The sequence below is a fragment of the Aricia agestis genome, chromosome 9, assembly GCF_905147365.1.
Source record: "Aricia agestis chromosome 9, ilAriAges1.1, whole genome shotgun sequence".
NCBI classification, from domain to species: Eukaryota; Metazoa; Arthropoda; class Insecta; order Lepidoptera; family Lycaenidae; genus Aricia; species Aricia agestis.
In genome coordinates this window covers 14,648,044-14,674,669 of record NC_056414.1, presented here as the reverse complement: position 1 = coordinate 14,674,669, position 26,626 = coordinate 14,648,044, and the positions used below count along the sequence as shown (strand labels likewise).

General features: G+C 38.3%; 2 protein-coding genes across 7 annotated transcripts in view; one reads left to right on the top strand and one right to left on the bottom strand.

The window, feature by feature from the left end:
• The window catches only part of LOC121730070 (solute carrier family 12 member 4), a 371,671-nt gene that overhangs the window by 180,410 nt on the left and 164,635 nt on the right, over positions 1-26,626 (bottom strand). The gene's annotated exons all lie outside the window — the stretch shown is intronic.
• Positions 2,864-7,054, top strand: LOC121730094 (trypsin CFT-1-like). The gene is made up of 4 exons (XM_042118940.1): positions 2,864-2,943; positions 3,630-3,798; positions 4,999-5,254; positions 6,715-7,054. Exons 1-4 carry the CDS (start codon positions 2,901-2,903, stop codon positions 7,009-7,011), a joined length of 765 nt encoding a protein of 254 aa, XP_041974874.1. The 5' UTR covers positions 2,864-2,900; the 3' UTR covers positions 7,012-7,054.

The window sequence follows — 26,626 nt, the reverse complement described above, 5'->3', positions numbered from 1 at the left end:
GCTTTTTGTGAAAAATCTAGCAGATTAAACTGGTTCTTTTTTATTTAAAAAAAATAGAAGAGATTTTCATCTGAAATAAATTCTTTACTTCAATGCTCTAAGTCATAGTTAGGAAGCCAGAGAAAAAATATTTTTTTCAAAAGTTGGAGAAAAAAAATATTTGAAAGCCAATTTGTCACTTAAATATGCCATTAATCATGAGTTCAAATTTTTTTGACTTCATACTAATCTGACCTATACTTCATAGGAAAATCGTTATAACCTCTTCTATTTTTTTAAATAAAAAAGAACCAGTTTAATCTGCTAGATTTTGATTTTTTTATGTTTCATTTCACAAAATTTATAGCATATTGCCTGAGTTTTTTTTAATGAAATAAGGGGGCCAACGAGCAAACGGGTCACCTGATGGAAAGCAACTACCGTCGCCCATGGACACTCGTAGCATCAGAGGAGCTGCAGGTGCGTTGCCGACCTTTTAACAGGGAATAGGATAATATGGGAGGGTAGGGAAGGCAATAGGGGAGGGTAAGGAAGGGAATAGGGTAGGGGGATTGGGCCTCCAGTAAACTCACTCACTCGGCGAAACACAGCGCAAGCGCTGTTTCACGTCGGTTTTCTGTGAAAACGTGGTATTTCTCCGGTCGAGCAGGCCCATTCGTGCCAAAGCATGGCTCTCCCACGTAAAAACTGTGTAATTCATATTATCATTTATTATTCCAGAAAGGTCCCCCCCCCCCCGGGCAACTTCGTCACGTCCAGTGCGCCTAGCATGCGCCAACGAGAAAATTTTGTCTACATGTTTTCTCGATGTTTGACGGTTTGTCTCTTCATCTCTATTGACCGTAACATGACATAATATTACATTGACGCCTCCGTGGTCTAGTGGTATAGAGCGCGGCTCTTGACTCTTCGGTCGTGGGTTTTCGATTACAGCGTTGGAAACATGATATTTCCAAATTTGGTTAGGACAATGCAGGCTGATCACCTTATTGTCTGACAAGTAAGATGATCTATGCGTCGGATGGGCATGTAAAAAGTAGGTCCTGCGCCTGATCTCTCGCCAGTCGTCCGTCCCACTGGGTTATGAGAGTAAAGGAATAGAGAGTGCTCTTGTGTACTGCGCACACACTTGTGCATTATAAAATTACTCCTGCGTAGCTCGCCTGGTTTCAATGAAACCGACCGTCACCGAAACCGGTGTGGGAGCTATTATTATTATATGACATACATTTTTCTCGTGTAGATCTGTCGTCAAAATAACACATTTTTATCGAGTTTTGTCGAGATTTTGACATTATGAGAAGAGTACTAGTACTTTTCGCTAACTATAAATAATAAAAATATCTCACTCTCGAAGTTAAAAACTAGATTCTATAATATCTACTAAATAACTAGATTCTATATCTATATCTATTCTATATTTGGAAATAACAGGATATTGTATACAAACTTACCAACAAAAAATAAATGACATACTTACGTAATTTGTTATTCAGTCAACTCACTCATCACTGCAGTAACATTATCAAAATAAGATCAACATAATCTCTTAACTTTGCCGAAATAGTAAGCATTTAACAATAATAACATTATCTTAATAAAATCACCCTAAAAACGTAGATGCAGCAACTAGCGACACAATGTCACATAAAATTAATATGCTAGAGCCGTGGGCCAGAGCCAATTGCAAGTTTTAAGTTCGTAAACCCAAAGTTAAAAGTTCTAGATGTTTGTTACTGGACGTTGCGTTGTAGAGTTGAACCGTTAGTAGATTATGAAACTGTCATAATAGCTTCGTCCTCAATACCAGTATCGGGCGATATTTAAAGTTACATCCATAACTTTCTATGGATGAAATTTTGAATGAAATTTAACGTTGATGAAATTTAACGTTGTTAGTGGCCCGCCGAAAAGGAAGATCTTCCGACCGAGAGAGATAGCATGCTCGCGTCGGTCAGGCCGAAGCCCACTGACGTCATTTCAGACGTTGTATATATCTTGCCGTTTTCCGAAACTTCGATAGCGCGATGCAGGATTGTTAGGCGAATTGTGGGTACCGCCACAAAATGAATGTTGTTTAATATTTTTATTTTCACTTTGCTTAAAGACTTTAGTAATTAATTTTGAATCAATTTACGATGAAAAATGGAGACTCGACGAAATGTAAATGCATCGTTGTATCGCGGCTTGTTTTGTTTTGTTGTGAAATTATTATGGCACTTATATAAAGACAAAGCGTATGCTCAGTCTTAAAAAATAATTAATAAAATATAATCCTCAATGTATACACAGAAAGACACTTGACAAATACTGAACATTATATTATGATGATTTACTAAGTATCAGAAGATGATGTCTTTGGTTTGGTTTTTAATCAATTTTTAAATAAAATGGGATAATCTTTTGCCCTTGATGTATTGCCTTTGCAAAGGAATGTAAAAGATTTTATTTGGAAAGGCATAAGGCTTCCAAAAAAGGTAGAGACAGTTCCAGGGCTTACAATTCTCGTTAGAATCGCATTGGAAACTTAAAACGCGGTCATAGGTCAATAGCGTGGCAAGCATATTTTATTAGATGTCGTGCTGGAAATTTTCGAATTTGAAACCGAATACAAAGTGGATAAGAGATCCTAGATCATGACCGGCATGGTACATAAAGAAAAGGGAGATGCAGATTACCATAAAAACTTTTAACTAATAATTTTCATTTCATTGAACACTTGAGTCTTGAACTCTTGACGCTATCTATTCTAGGAGACAGTCAAAAACAGTGCTTCATTGAAGTACTTTCAAGGAATTATTTTATCGAACACTCATTATATGTTTGAATTATCTTGTCCATTCAATATAAATAGTATACCGCTTGGAAGAATTCCAATCGATATCATTGTCTGCGGAACAATGCAACAGGCGTTCATATTTTTACTGGGAACTCTTGCGATAGGTGAGTGATGCTTGTTAATCATATTATTGGCTCGTAGGTGGATCTCTACTTTCTATACATTTTACTGTCTTTTTTACTTTGAAATCCAATAGGATTTATATGAAACCATTTTTTGACTCAGTTATTCCCCTATATATTTATGGAAATTATTATAAACTAGCTGTTGCCCGCGACTTCGTCCGCGTCAGCAAAATGTGAGATCAAAGATAATAAAAAAGAGAAAAAAGTCCCCTTTTTAAGGTTCCTTTATAAAAAAAGTGAAATATATCCTCCTACTTTTCGGAAGTCGGTTAAAAAGTAGCCCAAGTTATTCCTTACTACATCAGCTATGTGCCTAAAAAAGTCCCGTCAAAATCGCTCTAGCCATTTCAGAGATTAGCCGGAACAAACAGACAGACAGACAGACATAAAGACAAAATTTTAAAAAAATGTTGTTTTGGTGTCTGTACCCTATGTACATTCATATGCATCTAGTAAAAAACGGTTCTTTCAATATTACAAACAGACACTCCAATTTTATTTATATTTATTTATTATTATTTATTATTATTATTATTATTTATAGATGTATAGATTTTTTCGTTGCCCTCTCTGTTTATAATAACAGTTACTGAAGACATATGAGCGGTCTAATGTATAGTTCTCTTCTACTATCTATCTACTCTTTTGTGTTTCTGTTATTTCAGTCCCATCGGACTGTCAGCAGAGGATTGTGGGTGGTTCCCTCGCAACAGTCACCTCGTACCCATTCGTGACGGCTCTGCTGCACGCCTCAAATTCGGTGAACTACATTCAGGCATGCGCTGGCTCTATCCTGACAAACAGAGCGATTCTGACAGCTGCACATTGCGTAGCGTAAGTTTTTTTTTTATTTCTTGACTACCGTATTTTATAGCCCCTGCTCAATTTTGAGGTTGCTCAGCAAAAACAGAAGGGATAGGCGCAGTTTTTTTAATCACTTTTGGGTGGGGCATGCGAGGGGGCACAGGGTTTAGTCTTTTGGTAAATAAGTAATCAAACGGCCGAAACGGGTAGTCGGCGGTACACTGTGGTCATAATTAAGGTAATGCCTATGTTAACTTGCTCTATTTGCCTTTATCAGTTTCACAGATATTTTAAAGTTCTGCGTGGCATAATATTAAAATATATACTTAATACTGCGTGAAATTTTAATGGTTGTTTTCCCGCAGTAAAATGACTCTATCTTATTATAACAATAGATTTGTGATTTTTTTTTATTTAAATGATAAATAAAATTCGGCCGGGTCATTGCTGCTCGCGCCTCTCAGCAATAAGTTGCCATAGTACGTCATACAAAATATTTTTTATTAAGTAAAAAAAAATAACTTGCATGATTCGATAGTACCTACCTACTACTATAATAGGTAAATCGTTCTGAGCTGCGGGAAAACAACCACTAAAATGTCACGTTGTATACTCCCTACAAAGAGTAAAAAAACCGGCCAAGTGCGAGTCGGACTCGCGCACCGAGGGTTCCGACAGCTTAAAGGTATTATAGACCTGAGTATTTGGTATGAATTTCAATTTAATACCTCTACGCGTTTATGAGGAAATGGGTAGTAAGTTTAAAATTATTAAAAAAAAATATATTATGTGATGTAACTAAAAATTTATGGTTTTCGTAATTTTTCCTTTATCTATGCTATAAGACGTTGCTTCGTACCAAATTTCAAGATTCTGAGTTCACGGGAAGCACCCTGTAGGTTTTGATTCCCTTGCAAGTGTCGAAAATTTGCGGCATAAACGGCTGTATCTTTTGATTGCGTTGGCTTAGAAGTTTGATTTTTTCACAGCTTCAAGGGACAGTAGACCTGAGTAATTGATATAAATTTCAGCTTCATACCTCCACGCGTTCCTGAGAAAAAGGGTCTTGACAGACGGACGGACGGACAGACGGACAACAAAGTGATCCTATAAGGGTTCCGTTTTTTCCTTTTGAGGTACGGAACCCTAAAAAATAATTAGCCCTACGTAACTAACCGAATACAATTAACTGTAAATCATGACTAATGGAATTTAATAACGACGTTTCAGCGGCGAATTGCCAAGCAGATGGCGGATGCGTGTCGGCTCCAGCTTCGCTAACAGCGGCGGTGCCATTCATAATGTTAATCAAGTCATCATCCATCAAAACTACGACGCTCGCACTTACGACAGCGACATCGCTATTCTGAAACCCGCTTCCACAATAGCCTTCAATAGTAACGTACGAGCTGGCAGTATCGCGGGAGCCAACTACAATCTGCAGGACAACCAAGCAGTTTGGGCGATTGGCTGGGGCTCAACTTATGTAAGTTTATTACTTCTTTCAGCCCAAAGTTTTATACAATTCGTTCCAAACGACTATCACACCAAACACAGTTTGGGTTTAGAATAGGCTACTTATTATTCCGAAAAACTATTCTCGTGGAATACTCCTTCTATCGTATGAGTGACAAAACATCGGGAATAGGTTTTCTTTTAAAGATTATATCTAATTATTGTGTAAAACAACACTGTAAACTTATTGTTAAAATAAATTTCAAACACTCAGATCACTTTGTTTATTACATTAATTCTCCAATCACTCATTCAAATAACATAACACAATCACGTTTATAACACTGAATACTTTTCAACACTTTCCTCTCTAACTATTGCAATTACTTTCTCACAGTAATAATAATAATTATAATACTCCCCACACCGGTTCCGGTGACGGTGGCCGGTTTCATTGAAACCAGGCCAGGTACGCAGGTGTAATTTTATAGTGCCCAAGTGTGTGCGCAGTACACAAGAGCACTCTCTATTCCTTTTACTCTCATAACCCAGTGGGACGGAAGACCGACACGACTGGCGAGAGATCAGGCGCAGGACCGACCGCATGGATCATCTTACTTGTCAGACAATCAGGTGATCAGCCTGCATTGTCCTAACCAAACTTGGAAATAACATGTTTCCAACGCGGGATTCGAACCCACGACCTCCGGAGTCGAGAGCGACGCTCTAACCACTAGACCACGGAGTCACAGTAATAATAGTTATAATAGTTATATTTTATAGCTCAAGCATCGAGCTCACACTTTACTGCTATGGACTATCCTCTACGAAGGATCGCCACCAACTGTCCTGGAGGCTGGAAAAAACCATCCAGTCCACAAGTTCCCTCTCTACTTTTAATAATTTAGGCGGGTAAAGTGTGAGTTCCGCTTGTGGCGCTAGTGCGCAATTTAAATAACTTCCGCGTTTAATTTTAGGTATTATTTTAATTGTTTATAATATTTATGTATATTTAAATAATTTCTAGTATTTATTTTTAACATTAAAATATATTAAATATTAAATTAACCACCGTTATTGACTTTCGACTGGCGTTAGTATAAAATAATATTATGAACATCCGTTTCTCTTTATGATCAAATAATTAACTAAAATATATTTTGATAATTCCATAAATGTCTAAATATTTTATTTACTATATTAAGTATTTTATTTAAACATTTTACATCATTTATTCTATTTAATTTAATCAAAAACTTGAACCTTACAATTGTAAAAAAAAAACGGCGTAGAGGGTGATGGGTTCAGTAAAACATTTACTTCCAAATGGCAAACAAAGAAAGATTGTATCAACGCTACTTTTTAACGTGTAAGTTGCGCCTTGAAATTTTCAATTGTGTGGGGCGGCTTGCAAATCTGTCAAATCCATACTAGAAATGCATATACGCGTCGCGTTGTGGTCTTAACTGATTCTTACTCAACTAATTTCAGTTCGGCGGCGGTCCATCGGAGCAGCTGCGTCACGTTCAAATGTGGACGGTTAACCAGGGGATCTGTCAATCGCGGTACGCGGCGCTGTCGTACTCGATCACGGACAACATGGTGTGCTCGGGCTGGCTGGACGTGGGCGGCCGCGACCAGTGCCGGGACGACGCCGGTGGTCCACTCCTCCACAATAATGTCATCGTCGGCGTCTGCTCATGGGGACACGAGTGCGGGCTGGCGAGATACCCGGGCGTGAATACCAGAGTCTCCAAGTTCACGACGTGGATCCAGGCTAACGTGTAAACGAACAACTGATGATAATAAATTGGTTAACTGTTGCCCGCAACTTCGTCCGCGTGAATGTATGTTATTAAAATGGAGATTTAGAAAATTGAACACATTCTACGACTATTTTATTTGGATCTATATTTCACACGAAATTGTTAATTTACATCAAAGACCCAGGAAACTTGAACCTCAGATACTTATCGTTTTGAAAAATCCTTTCTTCGAAGTCCGCTTGGCGTGGACAGGAGATGGGGGCCACAAAACAGGGAAAAGGAACATGTGACGGAGATATAGGATAGACTTCAGAAGACGGGATTTAATGTAGGCATCTATCCCTCTTTAACATACCTCTTATTCTCAGATTCATAATCTACAATTAAACCACGATTTCGAGGAGTTTCTTCAATTCCATTACTCATCAAGTCACCGTTTTTAGGGTTCCGTACCCAAAGGGTAAAAACGACCGGGACCCTATTAATAAGATTTCGCGTCTGTCCGTCTGTCTGTCTCCAGGCTGAATCTCAAGAACCGTTATAGCTAGAGTTCTGAATTTTTTACACATTATGTATATCTGTTGCCGCTATAACAACAAATACTGAAAACAAAATAAAATCAATATTTAATATCCATACAATAAACATGATTTTTTTGGCCTTTTTTGCTCGATATCAATAATGACAACAGGCAGGCAGTTGAAATTTTCACAGGATACTTAATAATATGTGTACTTTAATAATTAATAATAAAATTAGAATATAAATAAAATTTAAGGGGGGTTCCCATACAAAAACACAACTTTTGGGCCTATTTTTTCTCTATAACGGTACGGAACCCTTCGTGCGCGAGTCCAACTCGCACTTGGCCGATTTTATTGTAAACATGGTATCAAATTCGGGCAATATATATAACAAAAAAAGAATTTTGAAAATCTGACCGCAAACAGCAAAGTAAACATTAACTCCTCCTTCTTTGAAAGTCGGTTGAAAAAAAGTATCTAAGATGTTGACCAGGGATGTAAGGTATCATCATACCAAATTTCATTGAAATCGGTCCAGCGGATTCAGAGATTAGCCTGTACAAACAGACAAACAGACAGAGAAACAAAAATTTCAAAAACAGTTAAAATGTGTTCTATTACTCTTCTACTATGCCCCTGACTCGTTTTTTGAAGTTTATTTTCAATGTACAAAAATTTTACCTCGACGATTTTATAAGTGCGGGGATATGTGCGTGGTGGCCAAAGGAAGATCTTCCGACCGAGCGAGATGTTATGCTCGGTCCGGCCGGAAGATCTTCCTTTGGCCACCACGCACATATCCCCACATTGGTGACCCCGACGTGATGTCCATCGCTGTCAATCGTGTGATGCCGGGGAAGTCAGCGAGTATGTCGTGGTACGACTGCGTGCTGTCGACGCTACGGACAGTAGGTACGTCCGTGTAGCGTCCAGGAGCGTTGATGTGTAGACTGGTTCCCCCAGTCGACGTCTTCTGTTCTTCAAGTCGACTATGAGTTCGTGGTGTTGCAGGAAGTCGGCACCGAGGATTGGCTTTGATACTGCTGCGACGATGAATTTCCATTTGTAGGGTCGGCGAAGTCCGATGTTGAGTTCTAGTGTTTTCTCGCCGTAAGTCGGGATGACGGTGTTGTTGGCGGCGTAAAGTTGAAAAGGTAGCGGCTGGAGATGGAGGCCTTTCTTTTTCGGTATGACGGATATGTTTGCACCCGTGTCTACCAAAAAGGTGAGATTCGTACTCTTGTCCGTGACGAATAGGCGGTATTGTTTATTGTGAACGCCGGATTCCGCCGCTGCCAACGTTCTGCTTAGTTTTCCGACTTGTTGTTGAATGTACACGGTTGCGTACATTTTCTCGCTTCCTTGCCGAATCTGTTGTGATAATAACAGAATGGCGATGGTGATGCAGACCGTGGACGCGAAGTTGACCGTTGCCGGAATCTTGATGTTGATCTCTGTCTTGACCGTTGGTAGTGTCCTCTTCTATAGTTATTGTTGTTGTACTGATGTTTTTTTAGTTCAGCGACCTCTAGAGACAGTTTTCTTACTTCTTCTATGAGCAGGCACTCGATGTTTGATGATGTTGATGCGGAGCTATTTACACGATGACTTGATGATGAAATGCTATGTACAGTATTTACAGTTGACTCCCCATTATTTTGTCGGCCAGCGCAGCTTGCTCGTCGAGTGTGGTCTTCGACTGGAACGTTTCACTGATGGCCAGGACGGAGCGAATATTTGTCGGGAGGAGATTGGCCCACATGAGCTGTAGGGTGGAATCGGGGACCTTGATGCGAGCCAGGTTTCGCATACGTCGGAGTAATTGTGATGGTTTCGCAGTTTGAAGTATAAGATTAATTATAGCTTCTTACAAAAATTGCAATGATACCTTTCCTTCGAAACTCTTACAAGATAATATTTTATGTAAATATTCGCTTGGATATTTGATTTAGCTCGCCAAGCCCGAGAACATTGCTCGCATCAACTCCGCTTTGAGGCTGTGACGGATGACAGCGAGAGGTCCTCTTCAAGAAACTTCGCTTGTACCAAATTAGCGTAGTCTTATTTTTTGTTGACTTTCCGCAATATATTCGAAATTTGTAATACATTTCTGGTTGAATATGAGCGTGGCCCACGAAGTTTATGAATAGCCAGCGATGGATAGCGCGGAAACAAATTACGTCGACCTAGTACTCGTATAATGTGAGAAAATGTGGGCCAGTGCCAGCTCCGCAAGACGTTGTTTTTCTTTTGTATCCGCCGTCGGAAAAAACTTGTATTATACTTTCTAAGTGCGGTTAAGAATAAAAATGTTTATCGATAACATTCTACCAGCTTTAGCGCGCGTTCAGACGTGCGCGTTTTCTGCGCGTTTTCGGCTCGCGCGGATTCATCATTCTGCGCGCGTCGCGTGTTTTTCGAAATGCTATAGCAATTTCACACGTGCTGAATCCGCGCGAGCAAAAAACGCGCAGAAAACGCGCACGTCTGAACGCGCGCTTACTGAATTTTGCTGACAATCTTACGTATGGCTTAGTAAGGTTTTTAACCAAGCTTATCAAAAGCGATATTTGAAAGCAGCTTAGATGTAAAGAATATTAGAATATTTTCGGCACGACCGATAACTTACTATTCTTTTTTTATGAAATAAAGGGACAAACGAGCAAATGGGTCACCTGATGGAAAGCAACTTCCGTCGCCCATGGACACTCGCAACATCAGAAGAGCTGCAGGTGCAGGTAAGGAAGGGAATAGGGAAGGGTGCGGAAGGGAAAAGGGTAGGGGATTGGGCATCCGGTGGACTCACTCACTCGGCGAAACACAGCGCAAGCGCTGTTTCACGCTGGTTTTCTGTGCCCGTGGTATTTTTCGTATGGTGAAGCATGGCTCTACCACGTAATAAATATATTTATCGTTACAATAGTTACATCAACAATAAATATTATATTTTCAGTTCCATATTTACAATGCACAATGTACAAATTCTTGCACTAAACTGGCTGAAAGTAATAAATTCCACAACAGAAACCAATGTCGGTATCGCAGTTCGTAGCCGGTAGTCATCGAGTTGGCTAACTATTGTACTAACTTTACCGCTGGTTTAATTTATTTGCACGAGATAACTGAACTGTCACGGCTTTGCTGTTTTATTAAATTGGACAATTTTGTCGCAAAGTTTACAGAATGAAATGTGATTAATATTTGCATATAATCTAAAAAAAAGTCTATATTATCTTTCCACATTCCTCATAAATGAGATTTAAATTTTGATAATTTTTGTAATGTACCTACGTATAGTACTACTATAATATACAATGTACACAGAGTTACATTACATAATATTTTTCCGGGGTAGCCAATATTATATACTTATAGGACGTATTCTTATTCTTTCATTATGGCGTCCATAGGACGTCTTTTAGGTTTATATTAATATTTAAACAATCAGCTGGTGTTCAGGTTGAAAAGAAGACGCAATTTTTGGATCAGTTGAAATTAATTTTGTTCTTGAAAAGTCACTAACGCGGTTGTTTATTGCTTACCTAGATAATTATTACTTATGTACAAAAACGTTTTTCCTGTTATCAAAGTTAAATCCGTTATTTAGTATGTAAAGTTTTTGGATACTAACCTATATTATTACTTAATTTGTATCCCCAATATTGATATAGTTATTACATAAATTATGTAAGAGAAATTGATTGCAGACCTATCATAGTTAGATCTCGTTGTCACCGAACACGTGTCGACTAATTACGAATAACTAGTTTTTAGGGTTCCGTACCCAAAGCGTAAAAACGTCCCGTTTTTACTAAGACTTCGATGTCTGTCCGTCTGTCTGTCTGTGTGTCTCCAGGCTGTAACTCAAGAACCGCTATAGTTAAACTTCTGAAATTTTCACAGATTGTGTATATTTGTTGCCGCTATAACAAAAAATACTAAAAACAGAATAAATTAAATATTTAAGGGGCGCTCCCATATAACAAACGTGATTTTTTTTGTTATTTTTTGCTCGATATCAGTAACGGCAATACATAGGCACTTGAAATTTTCACAAAATACTCAGTTTTATTTGCTTAGTTTAATATTTAATAATTTATAATAATATTTTTAATAAATGAAATAATCAAAGGGGGCTCCCATACAAAAAATACAATCCTCAGAGTATTTTTGCGCTATTGTGGTACGGAACCCTTCGTGCGCGAGTCCAACTCGCACTTGACCGATTTTTGTTATTCGTAGCGAATTTAACATTAAATTTGAACAAATGTATAGATCCGCCATCTATCTAACGAATAAATTCAGTAAAAATGGATGTATAAAAGCTCTTACTTGTAATATTTCAGAAGTTCAAACTATCCTCCTTGCAATATCAAAAGGAACTGAAACTGTGTTAGTCTTTCAGAGTCTGCGGGATGGATTTTAATGCACTCTTCACTGTAAGCGGAACCGTTCACTGCAAATAGTTTTAGTTTGTTAAGCGCGCCGTTAACTAGGTTACTCAAACACAAAGTCGGTCATCAACTCAAAGAGGCCATCATCGAAACGCAAACGTCAACATCGACATTTAAGTAAAGAAGAGTAAACTTAATAATATATTAAGGGCCTCTTTCACCACTTTCTGATAAAGTGCCTAATAGGCTATTCACAACTTTTTTGACAGATTATTCATACTTGATCTGTAAAGTTAATTGGTGATAGCCTTATCAGGAAGTGGTGAAACGGGCCTTAATATTATAATACACACCCATGACCCAGAAACATTGAAAACTTTTCGTTCCGTCGGCGGGATTCGAACCCGAAACCCTCGAGCAACCCACGAGCTCTACCACTGAGTCACAGAGTTCGTCAAATGCTCAAAGTCAGAGAGATAATTTATCATAGGATATCAGAGGATATTATTGGTTCAACTGGATCATGACGTGAGACGTCACAGAAAGCGCGCGTAACACGGCTTAGTGTCTAAACACAGTAGGCCAAAAATACGCGGCCGAAGTTCGGCATGATTACTCCAGCAATTCACTACGCATAAAATATAACGCGACGTAATTTCGGCATAGTGTGTTATCGGTAATTTAAAATAAATACATTGTAGGCGTAATCATGCCTAACTTCGGCCGCGTATTTTCGGCCTAGTGTGTTTAGACACTAAATGCTGTGTTCCGAGTTAGTGAAATTACCGGAGCCCCAAATGTAGTTGGATATAATATGGTTGGGTATTGGGGATAAGATAACAAATTCTTAAGAGCGCAACTGTCAGCAAAGAGTACGCACCACGTAAAGAGTATTGACGAGTGTTCAAAGGATGCCCCAAAGCAACACAAAATATGTCAAAAAACCAAACATGAATAAAAGAATTACCCGCGATTAAAATTAGCTTAAATAAATAACGGAAATATATTTTATTGCTTTCATTTTTTTTTATGAAATAAGGGGGCAAATGAGCAAACGGGTCACCTGATGGAAAGCAACTTCCGTCGCCCATGGACACTCGCAGCATCAGAAGAGCTGCGGGTGCGTTGCCGGCCTTTTAAGAGGGAATAGGGTAAAAGGGGAGGGTAGGGATGGGAAGGGGAGGGAATAGGGGAGGGTAGGGAAGGAAATAGGGTAGGGGATTGGGCCTCCGGTAAACTCACTCACTCGGCGAAACACAGCGCAAGCGCTGTTTTACGCCGGTTTTCTGTGAGAACGTGGTATTTCTCCGGTCGAGCCGGCCCATTCGTGCCGAAGCATGGCTTTCCCACGTTAAAATTTTTACTTGGTATTTTACTATGTTGACTCAAAAATTTGGTAAATTTGTTGTATTTGGTTATTTACTTATGTAATATTATCACATCACTTGTCTTTGTGTGTCTAAACTGTAAAACTTTAAATGTCCAAAGTGCCAATTTACCGAAACAAACATTGGAACTTAGATATTTATTTAAAACATAATGTATGGCACTTAGAGCCTTATTTAAGTTAGTTAGAATTGAAGTTAGGGTTTTTTTTAGATTGTCAATTAAAATGTAATTTTGTTGTAGTACTTAATTGATAAGTTAAATACTTATTTTTTTCTACACAAAGAGATTTTATCGTAATATAAGTATTTCCCTTAAAAAAATAAACAAAATTTATTACGAAGATGAGCTACTATTTTGATCAACAATTCCACTACATTTTGTTTTTGGCACTTACACCCTTTTTTATTTCCGGTATTCATATCATGTGTACGTATAAGGGTGAAGCCAAACGAGCGTTATTTGTGGGTTGTGAGTCGCAGTATTTCGGCTGGCAGAAATTCTGCTGCATCCAGTTTCATAAAAATCCTGTTTGATTCACACGAGCGTAATTTTGTGAGTCATGATTTGCATGAAAAGATATTTACGCGACCGAAATTCTGCGACTCACAAATTACGCTCGTATGGATTCACCCTTAGTCTGAAATTGTGCCATAATATTGTGGAAGTCCCGCGAAATTTTTCAGTCGCGTGTTTCGCGAGCGAATTCCTAGGGCGAGTTCACAATAGCAGCTTATTAGGGCAGACAGGTCGGAAACGGCCGAGCTGTATCGAGCGGGCCCGACACACCTGGATCGATTTTCTGCTTGAACTTTCCACAGTTCATGTGTGTTTCGACATTGAGAATTTTATAGCAGGTAGTAGGCGGTCACGGCTACACCCAAGGCTCCGTTTTGTTACTTCAATATCGAGCCCTTAATATAAATTTCATTAAGGCCGTATCGAGGTCTGATCATAAAGTTAATATACCTAGCGGAATAGAGCAACAATCTCGAGCTGTCAAACGAAACCGAAATTGGTTGTCATCTGTGTGAAAAGTATGTGTTCGTATACACTTACACAAGCATGATTGAACATGAATTCTATGAGATTAAATTGTCAACGTGCGGCACGTGCCGACTGGACGTCAAAAAAAGAGTGCTGCTGTCATGTATCACACGTCTCTTTTTAATCGCAGTGTTACTAATAGTGACATCTCTGTTGCTCAGGCCTTTGTTTCTCTATTCCGCTAGGTTGAATAGAATAGAATAGAATACGTTTATTTTTTTCAACACACAACATATACAGAATAGAAAATAAAAAGTAAAAAAGGACTTAAACTATGTACAATTATAATTATAGGTATATGCTATGTGATGTCAAAAATGTATATTAACTTTATGGTTCAATCACGCTTGTGTAAGTGTATACGTACACATATTTTTACACACAGATGAAAACCAATTTCGGTATCGTTTGACAGCTCGAGATTGTTGCTCTATTCCGCTAGGTATATTAACTTTATGGGTCTGATCGATGCCCCGATGACATCATTATAAGTGGCGTCAATTAGTTGCCACCACATTTTTTCATGACACATGAAAAAATACTTCAATTATTATCAAGGCTATAAATGAATGACATTTTATGTTCTTTTCCGGGCTAAAATGTCTCCACACCTTTCTTCTGAATCGTTTTGGGTCGATATTCTTAGAAAAAATTATAACTATGCACTCTCGCTTTCATAAAATTACTAAGGGTGGGTTGCACCAACTTACTTTAACTTTAACTATAACAAAATGTCAAATGAACTGTCAAATCCCTAGTAAAAGTTCATAATGGACGCCATATTTGACGATAACCTCAACCTTAACTATAACAACGCCTCTGGTGCAACCCACCCTAAATGTCTGTAATAATTTCGTTTGATTGGTATTACTACAAATTGAATGGTATAATTTAATTTGCCACGTAATAAAAACTATAATGCCATATCCCGAGACTCAAAGTATACCTATATTAATTGTCTATATAGGTAGGTACCTATATAGACAATTAATATACTTTAAATAATAATATGTTTTAATAGACAGACCTGTCAGACTAGATGAAAGAGGATAGTCAGATGACATACTTTCGCATTTATAAAAAAAAATTGATATCTATAATTACTTAGGGCCTGTTTCACCACTTTCTGATAAAGTGCCGAATAGGCTATTCACAGCTTTTTTGACAGATTCTCCATACTTCATCTGTCAAGTTAAGTGGTGGATAGCCTATTTTGCACTTATCAGGAAGTGGTGAAACAGGCCCTAAATATTATAAATGCGAAAGTGTGTATGTCTGTTACCTCGGCACTCCTGAATCGCTTTGCTGGGTATGGAGATTCTTTGAGTCCTGGGAAAGCACATAGGATATTTTTTGTCCTGGAAAAATGTACGTTTTCGGCGCAATAAACGAATTTTGGCGCAACGGAGTTGCGGGCGTCATCTAGTTAAAAATAAATATGTTAGGGCCTGTTTCACCACTTCCCGATAAGGCTATCCACCAATTAACTTGACAGATCAAGTATGGAGAATTTTTAAAAAAGTTGTGAATAGCCTATTAGGCACTTTATCAGAAAGTGGTGAAACAGGCCCTTAATATAATATGTCCTCGCAGAAACATTATGTCTATGAAAAACCTATCATTAAGTTCTATTGTACGGCTGTTTTCATCAGAAATTGGTCTTGAAATAACACAAAACCCTGAAAACGCCTGAAGGGCTTGAGTACAGGTATGACATTGACATATCATTATATTGATTTGTGGAGGCCTTGTAGTGGGGCGAAGGTGACATGACTCAACGTAAACTCATTATCGGGCTAGTTGCATTGCATGTTGGAACTGAAACATTACTGTTTGGTATAAACACAGGCATTATTTAAATCCAGGGATTTTTCAGACCGCTACAAAATTCTTTACCACAAAAAAAATGTTATCCTAGCGTCTAGCCAGCTCTCAGATAGGTAATAACTAATAAATCAAATAGGTACCTAATAGGAGGATGGTCCTCCAGTCAAAAAAGTTCACTTAGCCAAACCTTTTCTTTATCGCTTCGTTATATAATTTCCGATTTGAATCGTTCGTGAATATGACGTTGACGTTTGACTCGTCTAGTGTCAATTCCATACATTTTGATAGGTGATTATAAAGTAAGGAAGCCATAAAGAAAACGTCTAGGCTACGGGCTTAGCACCGCTCCAAGATGCAGCACACATTGAGAGCTAACTATCACCTCGTGTTGATAATCACAAAAATTTTTTTTCATGGCACGTAACCAGCTGTTTATCAATGACACTTCACGTGGCTTTCAGTCAGGGTCGCGGCCTTCGGCTATTTCTGTCCACGGAAGCGACTCGCTGGTTTGTTGGAATCATTAATTTCTGCTTTCTTTCACGACCCTGAGATTTGGTTAGCTTTTATCTAAGACTGGGTTGCACCAACCAACTTTAACTTTAACTGTAAATTTAACTTTAACTACAATGCAAAATGTCAAATCTTTGGTTAAAGATAAAAATGGACGCCATCAAGACGCCATATTTAACCATAACCATAGAGCTCGACGAGGTTTTAAATGCATGTGGCGAAAAAAGGAACTAAAGCTATCATACAAAAACCGCCATTTTTTACAGTTCTCCTTTACCAGCAGCGCCCCCGCCCACGTGTATTTATAACCTTCTTGGATCAGCTGTCATCTATTAATTTCTCCGAGCAAAGTTAAGGTTAAAGTTAAAGTTAAATTTTCCTTAACTAGAATCATAACTTTAACTTTAACCACGCCTCTGGTGCAACCCAGTCTAAGTCGGTCTAATATGTATGAGCTGGGAGCAGAAAAACCGTAGTATTTGAACATTTTCTGAAAACGAATCGGCCGCAGTCATATTTTAAAGTTGAGACGCAGTAATACTCAATCAAAATGCATTGCGACTGCGAAGCCTCAATTCTGTCGAAACAAAGAAGGAGAGATCGCAAGTGTCATGACACTTAACTATGTTTTAATTGTTTTTTTTATGAAATAAGGGGGCAAACGAGCAAACGGGTCACCTGATGGAAAGCAACTTCCTTCGCCCATGGACACTCGCAGCATCAGAAGAGCTGCAGGTGCATTGCCGGCCTTTTAAGAGGGAATAGGGTAATAGGGGAGGGTAGGGATGGGAAGGGAAGGGAAAAAGGGGAGGATAGGTAAGGGAATTGGGCTTCCGGTAAACTCACTCACTCGGCGAAACAGCGCAAGCGCTGTTTCACGCCGGTTTTTTGTGAGAACGTGGTATTTCTCCGGTCGAGCCGGCCCATTCGTTCCGAAGCATGGCTCTCCCACGAAAAATTTCCTAATTTCGCGGCTGTTCAATCGATAGCAGTCTTACTAAAGGCTCTTCTGTCTGTGGCACAGAGATACAGTCAACATTAAAAAATGTCGATACAAATAACATAGATCCAAAAGGTTAACGAGATGCACAATAAATCGCTGCTTATCACAAAACACATATTTGCATAGAACCATTACATTTTATTTAGACTAAATCCAGTTTCACACGCGGATCGAATCAGTAATATCCAGTTAAACTAGTAGAACTTTGTTTACTTGTCGCTAAATGGCGCAAAGTTTTTTATATAAAGCATCGTTTTTTGTCTATCTGTCTAAGCAATCTTATTAGATGAAAAATAATACTGTGAATGGATAAAATTTCGTAATTAGGCACTTGGCATATCATAATACCGATCTCTCTTATCTAAATCAAATTCCTATTTCTTGTTGAATTTTTTTTTCTATAAATATAAATAAGACCAGAAATCTAGTTTTTGGTGTGTCTAATCTTATTAACGTCAGTATCATCACCACTATCGATGGAGGTCACCGCAACACCTCAGAACCAGCCTTACTTCTAGAACCTACTTAAGTAAGACATAACCTTCAGTAACACGTCAAAAAAAGGAAATGGTCATGCTATATTACTGTAAAGACAGTTTGCCTTTTTGACAAGGCATACCTACCTTCAATCTGCATGTCCATGGTGCGACCCGTAGGTTAAGTTACGAATCACGCCAGACTATGAAAAGTATCAATAATAATAGGATCATAATGGGACGATGCATTGGTATAATTGTTTATGGTAGTGATGATGATGAATGTTATTTGCATAGTAGCATAATATGTTTTCCGTTCTAAAAACAGCACCGAAACTCCCAAACTTGTATCAATAAGGAGTCAGGAGTTCTCTCAGCACCTTCCGAACCATGGAATTTCCGAACCTCAGTACAAAATCTTACGTGTTGGTAGCATATGCTTGGAATACATCTCACGAAACGGCACGAAATGGTAGGTATATAATTAAATTCTTCAGGGCCTTTTAAGGTTGGTTTGCAGACAAACAACAGTCCCTGTAGAGCGGTCAATATTTACCCACGAACTGTGTTGCCCGAACAATATTTTAATAAATTTACTACTGGGGTTGGGCTGACGTAAATTAGTTATTATTTACCTATAGAGGTATACCCTCCCATAATTTTCCCCTATAGAGGTAATAGCAGGGGAGTATTATAAAATACAATTGCTTATTTCGACTTCAAGCTTAAACGAAAAAGTTTTTACACGGGTGAATCCAAGCGACGAACTTTTACATTTTACATAGCTTAGCGAGGTTACCCTTTAAGGTGGGATTTCACCAAACACACATAAAACTTAGTTTTATAAAACTTAGTTCCCATTGAACGCGTTCCTGCTGCGACGTAAATCTCGTTTTGTTTCGATTGGATTTCACAAACTTCTTTTGATCGCGATTATTAAATATAAGTTTACGTGACGTCACGCGATTATTTTACATGTTTTCATCATTTTAAAGCCTTTTCACGTTAATTTAACCACAAAATAGCAAGAAACAATACATAAACTAACAAACGCATGTGTCAAAACTGTCATCTTGACATTTCTTTTGTATATGTTTTTCGTTCCGCCATGACAGGGCTTGAACGGGTTTTATGACGTTAAACTTCGGACTTTGGGCGTTCAAAAGATAAAACTCGGATTTGCTGTGAACGCGTTCAGTTTATGCTGGTGAAATGCATTTCGATGCTATAATCGCGTTTATACGTTTTGAACCGGTTCAGAGTGCTTTGAACGCGTTCCATTTCTTTGGTGAAATCGCCCCTTACTATGTCTATAGTTTTATCCGTGCATAGAATTACTCGTATAAATTTCATCGCGCGTAGAAATGGACTGCGATAAAGGAGCACTATTAAATGAAGAATTTATGTTAATTCTGCTATCTTCTCTGCTAAAAAAAAGTATGTAGAAAAAATGTTGAAACACTTCGTTAAATCTTCACAATAAAGGTACTGGCTCTATTCACGTAAATATTCATGATGTAGTAAACTTTTACAGTAAAAAGGCAGCATAGGTATTAGGTATCTTATACGGTGTCTAGGAATCCTAAACAAAACTTATAGCCGCTATTGGCATTTAACAGCATCACTTCACAATTGTTACAAATCTTCTAAATGCAACGATACAAATACTTCGATAACATTCTTCAGCCAAAAATGAAAACAAAGCATTTATTGACTTCGCAATCTATAAACCTTTGTCTACAGAGTTCTAAAAAAAAATACAATCGAGAGGAACAGGAAAATAATTCCGAGGGAAACGTGAGCGAGCTATGAATTCAATCCGACGCGTGGCCGAGATGAAACAAGCTGTAAATAAAAGCGGACCAATTTCAGCGCGATCGTTTGTCAAAAGCCCGACTTCCACGATGAAATATATTGTTTAGCGGACTTTAACTTTTGGTCGATTCGTTTAGTGACTTTTACTTTTTGTGTAAATTGTATTTTTATTAATGGACTCTTCATAATGCAGGCTTCATATTAATGTCGTAAAGAGTTACAAAAGTGACAGTTTTACACTTACTCACAAACGAATATTTAGAGTACTCATCTAATGGGATGCTTCTAATCAGGTCCTAAGACAGTTTAAGCGTATTCCTTAGGGCTTCTTGATATTATTATCATTTCAAAGGTATTTCGCGGTATTTGTCAATATTTACAGGAGTTGCAATCCCGCTTAAAAATTAGCAAAAAGCCGAGCTTTGTTAGGGCTCACATCGCGATAATAATCTTAAAGGCAGTTTTTTTATATTTTAATACTAATTAATAATACTCCCCACACCGGTTTCGGTGACGGTGGCCAGTTTCATTGAAACCGGGTCTGTTACGCAGGAGTAGTTTTATAGTGCCCAAGTGTATGCGCAGTACACAAGAGCACTCTCTATTCCTTTCACTCTCATAGTCTAGTGGAACGTAAGACCAACACGACTGGTGAGAGATCAGGCGCAGGACCGACTTTTTATTTGCCCATCCGACGCATGGATCATCTTATTTGTCAGACAATCAGATGATCAGCCTGCACAATCATGCAGGCTGATCACCTGATTGTCTGACAAATAAGATGATCACACCTATTTATTTCCAAGTTTGGTTAGAACAATCGTTCTAACCAAACTTGGAAGTAAAAAGGTGTGATAGTGTACCACAAAAGTGTTCAGGTTGTGTTGCTTCGCTCGCCCTGATGATGATCTTGATGCTTTTACGTAGTATAAGAGGTCCGTTGCAATTACGTGATTATGTGAATACACGACCTTGTGTGGAGGTAGCTAATGGCTCCCTCACGGCCGCGCTCGCACGCCACACTCCCCCCCAGATTGCATACAAGTAAACGTACAGGTTTTGGTGACAGTGACCTTGAAACCTGGACATCCGGTACATAGCAATTTCACTCCCTCTTCCTTTACTTTTGTATCCCAGTAGGACTAATAATAATCGACATGATTAGCGAAAGTTTAGGCGCGGGACAGATTTTTTTTACATGTCCATGACTCGTGATCATTTTTGCTGTCAGAAACTTGTCAGAAAAGAATAAGGTACCCAGCCCGAAGTGTTCCTAGTTCCTACCAAACTTAGAAATTTTTTAGCCGTCCATCGGTTTAGGAATCCACTTTAAAATTAATTTGCCTTCGTCGTAGTTGAATACATACACAGTATCCGCATGAAACATTCACTGCATCCGCTGCCGTTTTTCTGTGCTGTTCGTAGCGCAGTCTGCTACGACCGTAGACCTCTACGAATATATTTTATTTTTTGTGGTTGAAGTCAGAACCTTTGTAAGTATACACTTTCAATAAGAATAAAATAAACGGCCAAGTGCGAGTCAGACTCGCGCATGAAGGGTTCCGTACCGTTTTATAGCGAAAAAATTGTGTTTTTGTATGATAGCCCCCCTTAATTATTTATTCTAATTTTATTATTAAATATTAAATTACAAAAAAATAAGGACTTCCTGAATATTTCAAGTACCAACCTGTTGCCATTATAGATTACGAGCAAAAAAGGCCAAAAAAATGTTTTTTTTTATGGGAGCCCCCCATAAATAATCATTTTATTTTGTTTTTAGTATTTGTTGTAATAGCGGCAACACGGTCTGTGAAAATTACAACTTCCTAGCTACTACCGTTCTTAATTATTATTTTTGAATAAAGTAGGTTCATTTAATTACTGTGTTCTACTTTTGATTAAATGTGGCACCGATACACAGTAGTATTTATATTGTAAAGAGGTTCTAGCGGGAATAAATTTTGCGTTTACGAAGTCCTATAAAACATTTAATACCCAGAATATTTTATAGAGCAATTTATATACAATCAAGCTTCAAAATTGTACAAACGATGTCGTTTAGCGGGAAGCGTACATATTATTACGTTTGTTACTTTGTCTTAAACAGGATCCAGTTAAATTCCGGATGTAATATTCCACCTGTGACGAGCTACAGTGTTCAGTAGAGCGTAAGTTGTAGTAATGACAATACCGACATGAGGATTAACAACATTTCGGAGATTTGCTTTACCTAATAACCTAGCTGTCCCGGCAAACGTTTCTTTGCCATATATAAAGAGGTTCTAGCGTTCTAGGTTCTAGCTAAAACGTGGGAGAGCCATGCTTCGGCACGAATGGGCCGGCTCGACCGGAGAAATACCACGTTCTCACAGAAAACCGGCGTGAAACAGCGCTTGCGCTGTGTTTCGCCGAGTGAGTGAGTTTACCGGAGGCCCAATCCCCTACCCTATTCCCTTTCCTACCCTCCCCTATTCCCTTCCCTTCCCATCCCTACCCTCCCCTATTACCCTATTCCCTCTTCAAAGGCCGGCAACGCACCTGCAGCTCTTCTGATGCTGCGAGTGTCCATGGGCGACGGAAGTTGCTTTCCATCAGGTGACCCGTTTGCTCGTTTGCCCCCTTATTTCATAAAAAAAAAGTATTTCGCCCGTATTATTTTATTGAAGTGAATAAATAAGTATGTCACCATGGCAACGTCCATCGCTATCCCGTCGCACAAACAATGGTCGCCGTCAGTCTCGGGTTGTAATAATTTACTATTATTTAGTCAACAAATGCACTTATCAATATAAAAAGTACCCAGTAGCCGATTCTCAGACCCACTGAATATGCATATAAAATTTGGTTAAAATCAGTAAAACCGTTTCGGAGGAGTACGCGGCCTAACATGTGAACACGAGAATTTTATATTATATAAAGAGATAATTGCTGCACGAAACTTTTTTGTTGTGAATAATGTGATAATATTTTATTTTACACTAGATGATGCCCATAACTCTGTTGCGCCAAAATTCGTTTATTTTTTCGATTCGCGCGGGGATCGTACATTTCCGAGATAAAAAGTATCCTATGTCCTTTCCCGGGACTGAAAGTATATCCATGCTAAATTTCAGCAAAATCGGTTCAGCGGTTTGAGCGTGAAGAGGCAACAGATAGATGGACAGACACAATTTCACATTTATAATATTAGTATATGGATGTTGCCCGCAAGTTCGTGGACCAGCTATTTCTTTTTTTTTATGAAATAAGGGGGCAAACGAGCTAACGGGTCACCTGATGGAAAGCAACTTCCGTCGCCCATGGACACTCGCAGCATCAGAAGAGCTGCAAGTGCGTTGCCGGCCTTTTAAGAGGGAACAGTAAGAAGTAAGGATGGGAAGGGAAGGGAATAGGGGAGGGTAGGGAAGGGAATAGGGTAGGGGATTGGGCCTCCGGTAAACTCACTCACTCGGCGAAACACAGCGCAAGCGCTGTTTCACGCCGGTTTTCTGTGAGAACGTGGTATTTCTCCGGTCGAGCCGGCCCATACGTGCCGAAGAATGGCTCTCCCACGTATAAAAGTGCAAAGTTATTGCGCGTAAGCCAGACATTATATTATATTATATAGTGTATGGCATATTTTGTTTTAAGTAAAAACTACTATATTTGTCACACATTCACACAATATGTATCTTACATACATATTACATAGAGATAAAATAAAGATGATTGTCTAACATTAAACAGCTCAAAAAAGCAATCATACTCATTAATCACTAATCACAGAATATTGTACCCTACCGTTATGTTAAAAGCCTACGTTAATCGAGTATATTATTAAAGAGAATTTATGTGGAGCGTTGAGTTTGAATATTTTACCTTGCGATATGGTGCTGTACCCATCCGGGGTCATCAGCGGAGTGTCGCCGCTGCTGAACATTGTGGTTCACTTTCACTCACATGTCACTCAACATTCAATAATAAAAATATATTTACACAGACACAATGTTGTATTTAAAATTGTCCACTCATTAAGGCAAATGAAATTCAACGGTGTAGTTTTTACACAGATTATCAAGTTCTATTATTAAGTTAAAAGAGATATAATTTTGAATCAAATCTCTTACAAGTCATGTATTACCCAAGTTTAATTATATCCTATCTAGTAAAACAGCCACTATAATTTTAATCATCTTGTATTTTATTATCTTACGAAATCTAATGTTGCGATGACTTAATACAGGTTAAATTTGGGTTCATTTTACTAAAATATTACGTTGGAATTATGACGCTACATTACACCGAGAAATATTATTTCAAACCCTTCTCAGAGATTACCGAATGTGGTTGCGTAACTTATTCATCAAAGGATAAGCCCAAAATAAGTAATTCGGACGCACCCGACTGTGAACGTTTATTTGGCAAAAATCCGCCTGTAACATAGAAATCTGAATATGTAATATTCTAGAAAATTTCTTTCTCGAATTCGTAGCGGTACGATTTCGAAATGTAAGATTGGATTTCGTAAGAAAATAGATTCGGCAGTAAAATATTTATGTATCAACTGCATCTGAAGATATATTTTAATGCTTTCTTGAGAAGTTACAAATTTTCTTTTATAAGACTCAAATATTGAATATCATAATAACCTTTATAATTTTATAGTTATTTGGTCTTCAAGTAACAAAATTTTAAACATTATTTTTCTTTATTTACTGCATATTGCTAAGGTTAACTTTATTACATTCGACTGTTATCTCTTTGATCTTGAAATTTACTTTGAAATTTATTTAAAACGACCACGCCGTAAACGATTCATAAAATCTAGTAATATTTTAGCGGTAAGCTAAATTTAATCTGTATTTTAATTTAGAATCACAAAAACACGCACTTTCCAAAATGGAACGTTTTTTTTTAAACGGTATGGAATGTTCGCGAAACCGACACGCACGTCGGGGCTGCTCTGGTGGTACGCCACCACTGCCCCACGATCCAACCCCATGGGTTCCCCACCGCTAAACAACATAAAAAGTATGGAAACGGCTTTGGCGCACGCCAACGTTTCAGGCTGTATCATCAAATTGCTATGGCCTTTGTGTCTTGGAAAAACTTAATTTATTTTTTAAGACTTGTCGTCTACAATTTTTTCGCCCATAATATCCTTTATTTGTTTTTTTTTGTAAAATTATATTTTTTGCTAAGAAAATCTTTGTTTTAGTTCGTTACTTTTTTACTAATAGTAAACTTGGGTCATTTACTTATCATTTAGGTTACATAAAATCTGCTGTAACGCATGATTTTTCGTTCCGCCATAACTGAAATAAAATGTTAATGTTGCGAGAGAAGTAATTAACCCGTTGAACGTTGACAGAGAAAAATTAAGTTCATCTTTTGTAACGGTCTGAAGGGCAACCGACTGGAAAAGTCCGACATTTTTAAGCGGGAAAATGTTTTAATTATTCGCGATGTTGATTATGTTTGGGTCACAATATTTAAGGGTAACATTTTAGAAACCAGATATCGTTTTAAAATAGTCTTTGAACATTCGATATTAAAAATTAAAATACCATAATATTGTTGATAAAACTCAATCTTAAATAATTGGTTAAGATTGTAAGTGCCTTATCACACTGGCGATTAGCGAGCTAATTGAAAGCGACGCGACTGCGCAGCGTCGTCGCGGCGTGGCGTGGACGCCATTTTGTACACTCGTCTACACAGATTATTATTATATATAGTAGACTCGTCTAGGGAGTGAAGAATACATTTTGCTGCTGAGTGTCCAAAACACCGAAGGCAATCTGCGCGCACGCCGCGCAATCGCGGCGTCATCGCGGCGTGTGCGCTGCGCAGTCGCGTCGCTTTCAAATTGCCAGTGTAAAAAGGCCCTAAAATCATTTTTACTTGACACATCCTGGCGAACAGAAGGACTCATAGATAGTAAGCCAGCATTCTCTCTCAATAAAAGGGTCCGTTTTGGCCCTATTAGTTACGGAACTCTAAAAGTGCATAGCCACCAAGTTAGAGTAAACATGCAGTAATAATGAATTGGGACAAACAAAGGCGTGCGGCTATTGCTAATGGCGTGACACGCCTTAACAAGGGTAGTTTTAATAATGGGTAACCCATAATGACATATTTTACGCGAATATCACTTAAGCCAAAGTGAACCTTTCAGACTTTTATGAATTGCAAAACAGAAGATATTTTTCAATACAGGGTGTAACAAAACTAAGTGATAATACTTTAGGGTGTGTACGTATTCCCTGTAGAGATTTCACTGTGAAAGTAGCAGTGCTGAGAGACTTGTATGGGCAAGCGCCCCAGCGTCACGAGTTTTCCCATACAAAAGTGAAAAAAAAATCCGTTTTCAGCGCTGATACTTTTACAGTAAACTCTATACACGAGACTCATACACACCCTAAAGTATAATAATAATATCTATTGACGCTTCACACCACGTCAGTCTGGCTCCGTGCTAAGTACCTAAAGGACTTGTGTTACAGGTACCAGACAACGGAAATATATTTAATAATTTTATACTATACATATATTTAAGATTTTTATTATATCATACACATATTTAATACACATCCAGACCCGGGAACATTGAAAACTTTTTGTTCCGTCGGCGGGATTCGAACCCGCAACTCCCGGCTTGAGCTACCGA